Source organism: Strix uralensis, chromosome 4 (genome assembly GCF_047716275.1).
Source record: "Strix uralensis isolate ZFMK-TIS-50842 chromosome 4, bStrUra1, whole genome shotgun sequence".
In the NCBI taxonomy this organism is placed as follows: domain Eukaryota; kingdom Metazoa; phylum Chordata; class Aves; order Strigiformes; family Strigidae; genus Strix; species Strix uralensis.
Window position 1 is genome coordinate 116,916,443 of NC_133975.1, and position 15,861 is coordinate 116,932,303.

The following is a 15,861-nucleotide window of genomic DNA, read 5'->3' on the forward strand; positions in this document are numbered from 1 at the left end:
GGAAAAGTCTTCCTGATAATGTTAGAAGCACCAGGGCTGCATCCATTTTGTGAACAGAAATAGAGGAAAGCTGTACTATGGAAAGAGTTGTCTGTGCAGAGGAGAGGCCTAAACAACCAACAGAAAGGACAGCTTGAATGCTCATCCCAAGGATAAACTCCATCCCTGTTCACAGACACATTTATTCTGGAGATCACAGGGATGACAAAGTAACAAACACACCTTGCTGGGCACGTGCAGAAACCATGCATTAAAATCCCACAACTACATTACTACTCACTATGAAGTGGAGATCTGGGCTAATGCTAAACAATATTATCATTATTGTTAAAGGTATGTAGCATCTTAAGTCAGCCTATTCAGTTGACAACTCCAGTTAACCAAATGGAGGGCAGAAAGTAAGACATTGTGCTACAGCTAGAGCTAAGTATTAACCTCCACACTGTGGAGTTTCCTGCCATACTGGAAAGGCCCTTCCAGCTGCTGCTGTGTGGCAGCTGTATGCAGGCAGCTGCTGGTATCACTTGGGCAAACACAAACCAAGTATCAGTGTCTGAACTTAGTAACAGGTTTGCTACCTCAATGTGAGCCAGCTCTGGCTCCGGAGTCTCCAGGAGCATCTGGACTGATGGCTTCCACTGTTCAAAATCTTGCAGGGGATTTTGGAAGAGTCTTCTCAGTTGGGTTTCTGTATCAGTGCTCATTTTAGATGTCTTGCCTCTAACACTGCAAGGTTAAAGTGACAGCCGAGAGAAGGATTACAAAGAAATTCAAGTCCAAACATCCTATTCAAGGCATGAATTAACACAATATTTGTGTGTAAACTCTATCCAACACAAAAGCCTCAGTCTTTTTTACTGTCTGAGCCTGGTGCTGCGTGCTGACAGCTGCTCTGTCAGTCAGACATCCGACAAAACTTTATTTAGACGCTGTAAAACACATTTGTCTCTTGTGCAACTGTGTATCAGGAATTACTGTGCCTTCCTAGAAGCCAGCAGTCTCTCCTTGTATGTGATCTTGGCTGCTATCACCAGCATGATTTAACGAATCATATTATTGGAGCAGTCTCACTGACTGATGGGAGGAACAAGCCAAGAGTGTCTAGAATTTAACTGCAGTTGCCTGTATTGTTTTACAAATTATTGAGTCTTTGTTCCTTTAAAAAATTACATTAAGAAATCTTTGATCACAAAAATTACATTAAGAAATCTTTGACCACCCTATGTTATCTAGAAAAAGAGAAAAATACCTATTTTTTCAGATATAAATTTTAAAATTTTGTAGAACCACTTGTATTTATATTAATATATAGAAGTGATTCTGATAAAAGCTTTGTATTTTAGATATATGTATACACACACATGCACAGCTATATATTCATGTGAGTGCATATACTGAAAAAAAAAAAAAAATCGGCACACATTCATTAAATATCTAGGCTTCTTTTACAAAGGTTTATCCAAAATACAGCTGAGTAACAAGGCCTAGCAGAGACACACCCCATGCAGCTGTCTCCTGTTTTTCTCAGCTTTCCTGACCTCCCAGTTTGCAAAATCCTATTTGATATGGCAGAATGCAGCCCAAAATGTATGTTCATATGGGAACAGTATCCTGCAAATTCACAAGACAGGCAGGCAAGAGCAATGCCAACCAAGATTAATACTGCCTTTCTATAAAAACAGAAACAATAATCTTACCTGTGTCACTGGGACCTTACAGAGCTAGACAAAGGCAAGCTTGCAGGGGCCAAAAGCTCCGCAAATAGAGAGTTCTGATATTACATGTCCTTTGCCATTTGCTCTGCTGCCCCTGCCAGGCTCAGCGTGAGGCTGCCAGACTTCGCAAAGCAGCTTTGGAGAGAAGCTGGCAAAGGGCAGCTGCCATTTTCTACTCGGAGGCAAGTTCCCTGCCTTCTCTGCTTCTCTTTCGACATTGTTTACTTGTTAAGTTTTTAAACTGAAATCCTTTCCCTTAATGACCTATAACCCTTCCAGCAGCACAGCATACTGTGCACTGGACAGAGGAAAATAAGCTCGGATACAGTAAAAAAACTGACCTTTCTTTTTCCTTAAAAAAAAGATCCTTCCTTCTAGTTTGCAAAATTTGCTGCAGCTTCTTTACTTCCTGATTCCAGGCAGCCTGGAAACGGAAACACTGAAGTCTGGGGAGAGGCTAAACTTTCAGAGTTTCCAACCCAAGGCAAGTTGAAAACAGGATTATGCATCCATGCCGCCAGGAGAAGGGGAATAAACTCTGCCAAATAATTGCTAAGGCTGATGAGTCACCACAACAAACTCAACAAGGGAGGGCCGTAATTCTTCTGAACCGTTTACTACTACAGCTCCTGTCCTGATTTTCTAGTTGCTGTCATGAAAGGCAAGCAAAATACATAAATTATTATTATAAAATGCTAAGAAGATCAAATTAGCTGCCAACAATCTAATTTTCTTCAAACCACACACAACACTAATGATGCAAGATCATTGCTTGAAAATGGCCAGCAGCCTACAGCTCCTAGCAAATGTCTAAAATTACAGGTTTACTGAAATGTGGATGTAATTAGCAAAAGCCTTTGTTTTCTACCCATCACCTACAATCGGATGGCATATCACTTTTGTTTTAGGCCCCTGTTAATCCCTTCAATGTCTGAAAGAAGATTCCCCCCACGCCCCCCCGGCATAATCAGACTTCCCACTACCTTTGATACTGCTGTATTGCAGAGACAACACTCTCAGCGTGTGGCTGCACATCTTGAGAAAACCGTAGCAGTTCCTTAAGCTGAACCTTCAGCCTCTCAACCTTGGACTCTTCTGCAGCCAGAGATGCTCTCATTGCCTTAATCATAAAAGTAAGGAACAGATCACACCTTAGGTAGTATCTGGCACATGAAATGAAGAGGTAAGGCTGTCTCTCAGGGTATTCACAAGTCCCCTTTCTGCTGCCTTTTTTCCTGGTTGTAAGGAATATGGACTTTGCTAAGGCAGACATCATTCTCAGGAACAGTTTTGTTCCTGCAGGCTCTCTCCTCTCTTCACACTGCCTAGCCACTGCATCTGATCTGCAGGGTTCTCTGTTTGAACAGAGTGAATCACAAACAGGCCCAGTTTCAGTTCACTGACTGCAGTATATAACATGAGATGCATTTTTGGAGCAGTCTTAACTGTGTCTGTTTGCATGAACAGATCTTTCTCAAAGACTCATATATGCAGAATGTTAATTCTAGGGTGACGTGGGGAAACAAAAACAAGAGAAAAAACATGCAAATATAGCTGGATTGAACCGGTCTGTATTTTATGGATCCTTTTTGCATATACTTTTCCCAGCTAGCTGCTAAGTCCTAGACATACAAATAGCAATGAAGACATTTTGAGAAGAAATAATAAATGCAAAACCAGCCCTCAAGAGGAAATGAGTGGTAAAGATTCTTATCTACTTTATGTGTGACAAACTTTTTGCACTGATTTTTGCAACATACTGATTTTGGTGTAAATACTAGATTGCTACAAACTTGGGACTTCTTCGGAATGAAGATGTCTCTGCTGGTAAAGTAATACAGGTACCCACCTTACACAGATGAAGGCTATAATATAGAAATGGCCTTACCAGATACCCCAGAAATATGTGTATTTGTGTGTGTATGTGTATGTATGTATGTATTTGTATATATAGTGAGGCATTATTTTTCTGCTTCTTTTTAAGTAGAGCAAACTGGTGTTTGCTCTGTATCGTGCTCTTTTTGCATATGGTCTCTTTGAACTCAAGACACAAACTCCAACACATCCTCCAACCCTACTCCCTCTGTGCAGAGTGAGATAAAGGTTAGAACAGTTGACTCCATTGTTACTATTCACATTTTCCTCAGTCTGTTTCAAACACACTCATACTCATACTTGTCACCTTTAACCAATGGGACAGGCACCTGTTGGATGTGACTATGCATGTTCAATCTATGACTGCACTTGATCCTGCTGGTTTTAGGCATACAAAGTGTAACAACTTACATTGCATTTTCTCCACAGAGTTACAAAGTCATCTTCAGTCTTTCCACCTTCACCAGGGTCTAGGTCATTTTCTAGTCTCTGTAAATCTTTTCTCAACTCCTGGATGCCTGCTTCTAATTGTCTGGCCTGAGACTCATAGGCACTTTCTGACTGCTGGATCTTGAGCAATCTCTCCTCCTCCTCCTTACTCAGCAGTTTCAACTTCTCCAAGGCTTTTCTTAGCTTTTCGAGTTCATCCTTCATTCTCTCAGCTCCGAGTGGGGAGGTATTCTGAATCACCTCTGCACTCTGATTTTCAAGGTGCTTCCATTTCTTTCCACCACTCCTAATGTTTTTGGCAATTTCCTGCAGGAAGGAGTTAAATAAAGATGAGCGGCAGGAATGGGAAGTTGGGGAAAAGCTGAAAGCAGTAGGAAAAAAGACCACCTCTCCTGGTTATACATATTTTGTTCTTCACTTCTTATTTCAAAGTATGTCTTTTTTCAAAGGATCAGAAGCCAGGGTTGGTAATTTAACTGCCTTCTGAGTCATACTAACTGCCATGATTCTGAAAATATTGGCTTGATTTTCACAAATGCTTGTCACCTGAGGTCTCTGCCAAAGAAAACAGAAGCTGCAGGCACTAAGAAATACTAATAGTCAGATCTCTGAGAGATTTAAAGCTAAATAGTTTAAGCAGTGGCACCAAAATACTGGATACTGTTCTCAACAATGGTATTTTTATCAGCAGCTCTAAACTCTCAAACCCTGTGAGCTTTCAGGCTCTAGCTGGATCATGTTTACCAAATATCATTCATTTAAACAAGTTTAAAGGGCAAGATTCTCAAAGAATCACATAACCGTAGGGGATCAGGCTTTAAGAAAAACAAAACAGACGAGCCTGTGACTCACGCCACAGCTGGGAGAACCATATGTACTAACAGCTTTAGGACCTGATACAACTCTTCTCCCCTAGTCCATATTACAATCACCACCTTACTTTGTGCAATTCTTTTCTCAAGTACACCCTTGTGTGGTTTGAGAATCATATACAGGCATGAAGAACACACAATCCTAGCTCCTTATTAGAATTGTATCGTTTAAGGACCTTCAGTGCCTTTAACTTGTCCTCTGTTGAAGACTTGGTTGCTTCTCCAATGCAGCAGTTTAATCTTTCTGTCACACCATTCAGCCATGATTGAAACTGGTTGACGTTAGCGCTGTACTGCTCATGTTCCTTGGTTATCTTTTCAAGCAGTTCCACTCTCCTCTGTAACAAGAGACATCAGAAGCAGTGAGGACAGTGCTTATCTGGCTCTTTTTCCTTTACACTGTAACCCAGAATTTATAAACAAGAGTCCCTGTCTGCGAGCCCCGATAGCACTTGGCCTCCACAGGAATTCACAGTTCACCTCAAGAAACAGAACACAAAAGTACATAAAGGCTTGTGCCCATCTGGGTCGTGATGCAGGTCTGTGAGGAGAAAAACTGCAAGGTCCTCTCAGGTGAATTTTTAGCCTCTCATTTCCAAAACTTCCTATTCTCTCATTAGAAAAAGAGACAGAAGTTTGTTTCTGGTTTTAATGTGGGAGACAAGCAGTTATGTTCCCTATGCTGGTTAAAATAAAGATGAGCACACAGCAGATTGACTTTGCCTATCTGAAAATGAGAATAAGAGGGACTGTGCTAGGGGCATGCAAATTGTTTGAGAGCGTTCATTATTTAAGCAGGCTGTATAGAAAGGGACCATCACCTTCAATCATGTAGCCCGGGAACTTTAATACTTATTTAACTATCAGATCACAAACTATCCTGTGGTGGTATCACAGACCTTGGAATCAAATTTAAGCCTATGGGGAACAGGCTTCATTTTCTGAGTTATTGTGTGTGCACCCTGTAACCAACAATCCCTGCACAGAGTCCTGCACATCATGAGTTGCTCCCCGCTGATCCAGTCTGGCACTCCTCACAACAAGGCAGAATCGCATTTGCTCAGACTACCCTTTTTGTCAGCTGAAGTTTAGGTCTTGCTGAAGGAAATTTTACACGAATCATGAGGAATCCTGCTCTGTTGTTTCACTAGTATAATATCATAATATCATAATGTCCAACCTAAGTATTATTTCCTAAAAAGTCAGACTGATTTTTTCTTGCCCTTCACCAGTTGGCATGGAGAGCAATTGAGGTACACTATGGCTACGTTAGAAAAAAATTGTTCCTTCTGCAATCCATTTAGTGCTTGCAGCACCCTTGAAAGACTTTGCTGTCATAGACATCAGGCTGAATTTCATTTTGCGTATCATGGGACGCATCCTGAGCAGAGCTTCATCCCAGCTGCCCTCCACAGAGAGTAGGGTGATAGCTGCAATGCTGAGCAGAGTTTCAAAGTCCCCTCTGCGTTTCCCTTGTCTCTGTGAGGCTCTGGGCATGTCCCCACACCCATCAACCTGCCTGAGCTGGCAGTGGGCCATCATGGTCCTGTCAGCTTTTCCCCAGCCAGGCCAGCAGAAGGGTGCCATAAGCATCAGTCACCATGGGATCTCCCATGTGCTGTGGAGTGGTCGTTCCTCTGGGACTCCACCCTTCACCTTTGTGATAGGTTATGCCCATGATGCAGTACAAAGTCACCACTCTCCAGTTGGCACCACATCAGTCTGTTTTCCACTCTGCCACTGCAATCTCTGCTGACTTGTGCAAATCAAGAGTGACTCCCCTGAAGTTAGTTGACTTTCTTTGGGACAAAAGAGGGACAGCTAAGGGACAACTGCTTCCCAAGGAAGAAGAAATGCTATTCACTTATTAGGGCAGGACCTTTAATAGCACCACCTATGCAAACATGGGTTTGGATGAGACCAATAAGCAGAATTATGACTGCAGACATCTGTGGCCAAGATGTATCCAGCAGAACACCTCACTTGTTTGCTAAATCCCCTTGCCTTGATTCTCAAATCTGCAGAGGTGCATGCAGGATAAATGATTCTCACCTTCACCTCAAGTTAGGGACTTGAAGAATGCAATCTTAGAGAGGCGTAAATGGGCCAAACATCAAAGTGAAATAAGTCAGCCTAAGCTGATTGATTCCAGGGAATTAAGATAATTTCTTGTGCTCACAGAAGCTCCAAAGGGAGGAAGTCAGAATAACAAAGCAGAGCTATTATTAAACTCAGAAGTCTTACACTAGTACATAGAGGGTTAAAAAGGAAGTCCAAATGACCCACCCCTGGACAGACTATTCAGTCAAAACAAAGGAACGCACAGTTTGGATACTCCTGCTGGTCGATGAGGTCAAGGAGGAGGTGCCATGGATCTGGATAGACTGTGCTAGCTGCCAAACAAAAGACTTACAAAGAGGTGGCTGAGCCCCCCCTGCCCCAGGAGGTTAGGCAGGGAAACTTTCTAATGATGAAAAATATGGTATCACTTGTTTCTGTTAGGTTAGCTGTTCAGGGAGCAGGACCATATTAAACTCCATCTCCAGATGCACTTGGTTAATGTGAGGAGACATTAAGCAAAGACATAGCTCTGGAAAGAGTGAGAGCACTGACAGGAAAAGAATGGGTTTGCTATGGACTGCAGAGGAAGAGATGTGTCTGGGCAGGATATGCCCAGCCCTGGGTACTCAAGGAGGGTGGACAGAGGCATAGGAAACTAATGCCTCTCCCCTAAGCTCCCCTTACAGTCAGCAAAGGCAAACAAGCCTCCTCTGGAAGGCAATCTACAGCACATAAAGGAAGTTCCCGCTTTAAATCCCTCTGTGGCATCTCAAGTAGAGTACAGAAAGCTCCTGTAGCCCTTCCTGGTGCTTTTAGTCTTAGCTCCAGGGTACATGAGGGTTGGCATTATAAATATCTAGGTTTCAGTAAACAGAGACAACATGGACTGAAATGCATCTGATGTGCTCAGACATATTTGATATATTTGTCTAAATATCAACATACTGTATATCCTAACTTTTCTCACCATCTTCAGTTACCACTTCGGCTAAAATCCACAGCCATCTACCTCTGCATATTGCTATTTTACTAGACAAGGGAAAGCATGTAGGACATGGCTGCCAAATCTACAAATATTCCTGTCAATGTAATTAAAAGAAAATTACAAGCTTTTAAAATTTGAAAATTATAAGGATACATGTTAGCACTAAGAAAGAAAAAAAACCCCACCATTTGCTCATACCGGAGAAGCAATGTCACAAGCAAACCATTTAAGAAACACTGTCCAAGAGCCTGACTTCTGATAGAGCTGGACAACTGCACGGGACCTAAAAATGCTCTTCAAACACAAGTGTAATCTACAAACACCAGTGAGCCTTCTTTGGGAGGCAGCTCAGGCATTCAGCTGGCATTTGCACATTTAGCCTGGCCTCTCATCATGTGAGGGGCCGGAGCAATCCCTTACAACTCCTGCATCTCTTTCATTCATTTCTCCCTCCTGCTGGAAGAGGTGCCAGGGCTTCTCTAACTAGTGTTATACTTTCCAACATGATTCCCAAGGTGCCTGTAACCTTGGCATTAGCTAATGAACTCTGCATTTACTTCAGCTGCAAAATCCAAGGCTTCCCAACTCCCTTCTTTGTTCCATGCCTCCTGACAGAGGGATTTCTTAGCTGGATTCTCACTCCATCCTTCTAAGAAATGTGGTATTTGTAACCAATGCCAAAGAAAAGCTTTTTCTAGCATCTCAGTTGGCTAGAGACATAAAGACATATTTTGTCTAACTATTATGAGCCACTTCCTGATCTCATTTACACCAGCATGTATCCAAGTCAGTTAGAGAAATTACGCTATGTAAAACTAGTCTCAGAGAGGTCACATTCTGGCTTTGAGTATTCAAACAACCTGTTTGAAAGAACTGCCTTATTAAAATAATGACTGTCTCCTGCTTCAAAACCAAAGACAAATCTTGGTTAGAAGAGAGTGAACGAGAATTTTAAATGGCAATCTAGATAGACAACAGCTGAATTCCCAGGAACCTTCTTATTCATAAATCCAGTTGCCTTGTAATGAAGAGATTGACCTTTAAAAATAAATAATCAACATTGAGACTCAAGTCTGTTAGTGGCAGCTGCAGTTACAGAATTTCCAAATATGCTCTGTTTTTTGGAGAGACGCATTAGCACTAGTTTTATCTTTATGGCTAAAAAATAACTGAATTTCATGCTCATGAAAGGTGCCAGCTTGGGGGTTTTTTCATTGTTTTGGGGTTCGGGGTGTTTTTTTTTTTAAAAAACAGAAAGAGTATCTGTAGAGCAAGCAGAGCAACGGCATGAGCATCCCAATGTTGTTCTTCCAGTGTGTTCTGAAGTTAACTTTGTATGACAGCACCCAGGCAGGGAGAGCATACATCACTGTCAGGCTCCAGTTCTGGACTGGGGTGTAGGTGTGGGAACATATGGAAGGCAACATTATGAGACAGGCAGATAGCAGAACCAACATAATGAAAATTATTTCTATCTGCACCAGGTAATTCCAGCCTGTGGAACTCCTGGAAGTCACTGTGAGACAAAGACTAGATTTTAATCTCTATATGCTTGGGATAGACGTGTCTATATATATATCAAATATCCCTTTGTGTATTTCTATTGCTATAGGCTAGTAAGATGAACTAGAATGTCTTACCCGGCCTATCTAACAACTGTTTGAGCTGGAAGATTAGCATCAGGAAAGAATTATTATCTGTGTGCAGTGAAAATCTCTCAGATACTGGAATTGGCTAGTTGAGCTCAGCGTCGGGGCACAGCTGACTCCCACCTCCGTGTTCCCCAGTTCTGCAGGCATAGAGTACAGCTCTGGATCTGGACTAACACTACTTCCTCCAACAAGGGTATGTGCACGTAATATTCCCTGGCTCCAGGAATAGTTACTTTGCATCTGGTTATACAAGGATCACTAATGTGCTGAATGATGAGGAATAATTCAAAGTTTATATAGAGATGACATAAACCAATACTCCCTAGGTCACAGCAAGCACCGTGCAGTTACTTTACAACATACTATAAAGCACAGTGTAAGAGCATTCCAGTTAACAGTGGACTGTTGCAAACAGTCCACTGACAGAAAGAACAGGGGTCCTCAGCTCTGTTCCTTTTTTCGGTCCTACCAGGTAAGCCCCATCACTCAAGAAGCAGATAGCAAACAATACTGTAGATTGGTGAACTCTGAACACCTCCCACTCTTTATAGGTGTACCTGAGCTTCTTCCCTGATTCCTTCATATGCCACCCTCATTTTCTTCTGAACATCCTCATCAACGCTGGGGTCACCTATCCTGCTGAACAAGGAAGCAGCTTCCTCTAGCAGCCTTTCCAGCAGGACTGACTGATTTAAGACATCATTCAGCAGAACCTGAGCATGGCTCAGCTGCCACTGCTTCTCCTTTAAGCCAAGCTGCAACTCAATGTCAGGCTCCAAGGTCACCCTCATGTTGTGAATCCATGCGTAAAACTCATCTTGGGCTTTCAGGTACTCACTCCAGTGCAGCCAGACCCACTCAATACGGCTGTTGGGGAGAGCAAGAGAGATGAGTTAGATGAAATTATGATGGGAGCAGTGGCGACCGGCAAGCTCAAAAGGCCTTCAAAGCAAAGGACAAGGTTCTCAGCAATTTTAAGCTGCTCTGACTTCAGAGGGTCCGGACTCATTTCCCAGGTCCTCCCTGCTCTGGGGAGGAAATATTCTGTACGAGGTCCTGGTGCCTGGCCAAACTCATCTATTCCAGACCATAAGGTGGGCTGGGCTGTGAAGGCAGAGAGCACTGAGGTCCCACCGACCCTCTCTCCCTACACAGTCCCCAACATGCTCATAGGAATGGGATTAGCAGTTGTTGCTATCTACAATCCAGGCAGCAGAGAGAGGCAGGAAGCACTTTATGAAAGCACTGAATGAGACAACTGCCTCAACACACCAAATAATAGCACTCTTGTGTAAAGAGCGTTTGTCTTACCTGTGGCAGTGAGTAATGTATATGGCTGTCTCTTCCCACAAGGCTTTAATGTCTTTCAGTTTAGATAGTACCTCATGCTTCTTATCCTCACTGATGCTGCGAAGAGCAGCATCTGCCTTTACAAGAATCAAGTCCATTTTCAAGCTGCCTTCTGGTTCCAGCGCACGTATTTTCTATGAGAAAAACAAATGAGACTGAAAGCATGAAAAGAAAGCGAGTATAATTGATGAAATTTAGAAGGTTTTTTTTACCCAGGAATCATGAAGTCCCTGCTGCAAAGCTTCTCCTGAAAGGAAAATATGAACTTTTCTTCAGACTTGTTTATTCTTAAACATCCTAAAGGACTGAATTTAATTGAAAACTATATAGCAGTTGAAAACCTTTTAAGTTAGCTACAAAAACCGGATCACCTTCTATCAAATATCTGTGGCTGTGTTTCCATTGTTGTTATAAAGTTACAGCACTGTGTTGCCACATGCCAGTTGTTTTCCACCACCTGCCAAAGACCGTAGAGGCAATCTTCACAGGATACACTACAGTGTCTCAATTTTAAGCTTTACGATAAGAAATCATGAAGCATATTAAAAAGGCTTCCCACTGCATATAAAAGTTGGCTCAGAAAACAAGCCAAGAGAAATGAACTAGTGGAATTTTCTGCCTGCTACCAAATTTTCCTTTGACCCTAAATTGCTAATTTATGAATTGGTGAAAACATGTATCTTACTGTTATGGTTTAAAAACAAATCAGAATGCCAGGAATGGAAAGTTAAGTTGTCTAATTTTAAGTAGACTCTCTCCCTTTGCCCAGAAAATCAGCACAAGTTCTGTACAATGTAACAGATTGTCCCAATTTGGATATCAACTTTCAGCATCACTTTATCCAAACTTCTGATATCATCAGACTAGCTTTTCTTGCTGTTCTTCCACAAACTCCTAGCAAACTTCAGGCTTTCAAGTTTGAAGGAAAAAGCTTCTATAATGAAAACAAGGAGAAGTTCAGAATCACCAACACCTTTTGGAAAGATTAGGCCTATGGGATTTGTTAAAAAAAAATCACATCAGTTATTGCAAAGGTGACACCAAATCACAGGCCTTTGGATTTCTAGTTTCACAATCAGGAAAAGACTGTTCTTTTGGCATGTACACAGCACATCTGCATGTGACGTATAAACAGGTGTTTGTATGAACCATCTACTATGAAAAGTGTGATTAAAAGAATCCAGGAAAGCAGGGCAAAGGGTAGGGCAGAGAAATAAAATAAAAGCCATAGCTATCACCCAACATGAAAAATTTAAGAGTAAAGCTGCATTCTAAGCCTGACATTTTTCCAGCAAGTGAAAGCAGACAACAGTCGGAGAGAAAGCAGAGGCTGTACAGGCATTTTTCTTTTCCAAATTTGTTTTTAACATGATTGTGATCTTTGGCTGGCATTTTCATCAACAAATTAACAGAAAATAAACGACAGGAAGGAAGCATTTTAAAAAAGGCAAGCCAGATGCAAAAAAGGAACTGAAAAATGATCACTGGATTTGGAAACAGCCAATAGGTGAAGCAGCAAGCACATTACGAGGACATGTGAGCTGGACAGGGAAGCCAGGCCCAGAAAGGAGGCAGGATGAGGGAGCAGGAGGTGGATAAGGTACACATAAGAAGAGAGAACAGACACTCGTTATTCTTTAGAGTGACAAATTTCCAAAGTCTGAATTGAAAAAATAGTCTAACATGATTTTTTGCATGTTATAGGCCTCCTCCAAAGCCCACAGAAATCAACAGGCCTCAGTTCAGGCCATATTAAATCACCACAAACCTCTAAATGTTACACATCTTGTTATCTCTGCCATGGATGCCCCTCCTTTGCCAAACTACCACTCTCCCTACTCAAGTTCCTGTGTTTCTTGCATGTTTTTTGAGACTGTACATATCATAGTTTCCCAGACGAAAGGAAAGGGTGAAAACAATTTAAGGGCAGAAATAAATCTATAGACCAAGAGGAAATACTTCAGATTTTCATGACTGACATGCAAATCCACCCATCATCCATCACTCCATGAACAGTCTCTGTATTGTGCCAGAGGCAAAATCCAGCCTCCAATGAGCCACAGCTCCATGTAAGCGTGCAATTTTTTTTTTGAGTTGTTAAACTTCAGAAGAGGCACTCCAAACATGAGTAGACACACAAAAAGAAAGACTTTTGGGTAAATAATGATGGGAAAGATTTCACCATTTAATTTAAAGAACAGACTAGTTGGAATTAAAGGTAATACAAGTATAAAAAATAGTTTCAATGTTAATCATAGAAATACCACCACTCCCTCTAATCATGAATGGCAGAGATGGGACAAACAGGAGTGTTTCACTTTCAGAAATTAAAAGAACAAGATAACATCTAATGAAACTGAAGTTAATGAATGTGAAATCACAGTAACAGAGTAGGCACAATCTGCAACGGCATCTCTGTGAGAAGAGTTATACAAGAGATTAAGTAAAACCAGAAAAAAACTAAAACATTTACCTTTTCATTAGACAGATTATAAAGCAGAGCTGTAAAGTAAACCGTCTTATCAGCAGGGTTTATGGAAAAGGACAAGGGGATTACTCTAGAACAGCCCATTACTAGGACACTAGTGCCAGAGTCCTGAGGGAGATGGAACACTAACGTGATCTGATTCTCTCGTACCATATGCTGGACTTCTGCAAATCACTACCTGGTAATTGGGTAATTGCAAGCAGAAACTCAATAGTTTCAGTTTGAGCATGCTCACAGGAGAGTGTAAAAATTTTAACCTGCCAAACCTGCTGCTAGTCTTCCAAATCAATCTGAAAAGCTTGGAAGCCTGTGATATCAGATTGCCATTCTCTTCTTCTATGTCTGTAAACATTTTGCAGAGGGAAAAATTAGAAAGAATACTGATGTAAACCCATCCACACAGGACCAATCTTCCAGTAAGCAGTGGCAGCTGAAAACTCCAGAGCTCACAGCAATAACTGCTGTAACAATGGCAGCAGTGGCAGTCACCTCTGAACTGCTAATTCACTCTTCCCTTACCTCAGTCTCTCTCAGTCTGGCTTCTAGGGCAGATCGAGGTCCCTTGGTGTTGTCATTGATCCTCAGTCTCTCTTGGATGGCCTTCATCCAAGCTTCTGCATTCTCCACGCTACTGTCAAATTCATCCTGTAGCTGCTGAGTCATTGCATTCAAAGAAGCTGAAAGGACAAAAAACAGGGAACTAAGTAGGTTTTGGTTAAGACCTAAACAGGAGTACATTCAAGGCAATCTAAAGGAGCAAGAGAAAAAAGCTAATGATGTCGTGGCTTTCCTTTTTAATGGTAATACTGAAAAATATAGCAGTAACATGATTCAGTTGAGCACAGAGAACATATTCACCCTGCAACTTTCTCAAATGAAAATATATCAGGAAACAAAAAGAAGGTGGGGAACTGTGGGAGGCTCCATTACAGTAAACAGATTTAATTCAAAGCTTTCAAATGAGATTAATCTGGTGTTTGTGGTCTATTCCAGATTGGCTACACCAATCACGAATACTTCCTGTTTCTTCCTAGTGTCTAGTCAGTACAAAACTCTTCCTATGCCCTTCCAGGCTCATGTATTGAGCACCTGACACCAGGCTAGCAGAACACTTCAGCACATGCTTAACTTAGAGGTATATAACCCCTTTAAAGCTGATGAGATCAGGATCAGATGCTTAGGCCCTTGGTTAATTCGCTCTGCTGAGACCGTGGAGAGGTTATCTGAATGCACACGCAGTGAGTCTGGGATACACACAGGAATGGGAATTGGCCAGCAACTGCCAAGACAAACTACTCAGAAGCTATTACATGGGAATATCAACACTGATGGATTTCTTCTTTTGCCACCTCTTTTATTCCATACCAGGCTTCAAGCTTTTAATTTTCCCTTCCCTCTCTCTTGTTGCCCTTTCCCAACCAGCGGGAGGGTATGATGGTTGGTTGCTCTGTTGATGTGTTCTTGTGTCTTCTCTGTGTAGAGCATAAGCTCTCTGCTGCCCACAGGGCCTCCTTTGTGTCTGTACAGTAGAGGAGAGCCATCCTACGCTCACCCTTAGGCACTGTTGTACTAAACTTGACTAATAAGGATGAATCATAATAAAGCCCCCTGTAGGTCAGCTCTGCTGAAGTGAACAGAAAGATAGCTATTGACATTAAATGGTTTTGGATCACATCCTACAACTACTGCCAGCCAAGCGGTCAGTGTCTCTTGTAAATTAAAATATTCTTCCGCTTTGTTATTCATCACTCAAATATTTTCGCAGTAAAGTTTGAGGCTTAATTACTGAACCCAGGTTTGTTGTGCAGAATTCAGTTCCACAGCAGCCCCCTCAGTTTCCATGAAACAATTCATGTGGAAGAAAGTGCTTGGTGCGAGAGGCAAAGCATGGCTCTTGGCAAAGCTGGACCAGTGGTGTTTGTAACCACTTCAACTCTCGGCAGCTTTGTCTTTACAAGGGAGAGCCATTCTTCTTCTGCCCACTGGCAGAAAGCTTCCCACCATCCTGGCAACGTTCATGAGGTAAAAGGATTCATGCAGTATCAGATGTCCTCCCCCTGCAGCTCCCAGTGCGTTTTCTTCCACATTAAACCAGAGGAAACAAGACCTTAGTGTTCACAACACTGATGTCTGGCAACATTGTTGCTTCCCAGACTACAGCAGGCTTTATGCTCAACAGGTCCCAGAACAGAGGGACAGAACTGCACCTACAGACCAGCTACTGCACTACCTACAGGGATTCCTGGAGCAGAGAATGGGTCAGATCTCCATGCACAGGCAAGCAGAGCTGCATTTGCATGCAGGAGGGAATTCATCTCTAAGTGAGAGATGTCAGACAGGGCAGAATCCAAAGCTGTAACTCCCAGAGCTAAAGGGCAGTTTTAAAAAGTGTGAACTCACCTTGGAAAGATTA

General features: G+C 42.1%; 1 protein-coding gene across 10 annotated transcripts in view; it reads right to left on the reverse strand.

Moving 5' to 3' along the window:
* SYNE3 (spectrin repeat containing nuclear envelope family member 3) overlaps positions 1-15,861 on the reverse strand; it is a 78,417-nt gene that overhangs the window by 37,642 nt on the left and 24,914 nt on the right. For all 10 annotated transcript variants that reach the window (XM_074868706.1, XM_074868705.1, XM_074868708.1 and 7 more), the window contains 7 exons: positions 13,968-14,125; positions 10,922-11,094; positions 10,168-10,477; positions 5,089-5,250; positions 4,002-4,346; positions 2,699-2,835; positions 579-726 (listed from right to left, as the gene is read on the reverse strand). In XM_074868706.1, coding sequence (XP_074724807.1) covers positions 579-726; positions 2,699-2,835; positions 4,002-4,346; positions 5,089-5,250; positions 10,168-10,477; positions 10,922-11,094; positions 13,968-14,125 — 1,433 coding nt within the window. The remainder of the gene's footprint in view (positions 1-578; positions 727-2,698; positions 2,836-4,001; positions 4,347-5,088; positions 5,251-10,167; positions 10,478-10,921; positions 11,095-13,967; positions 14,126-15,861) is intronic.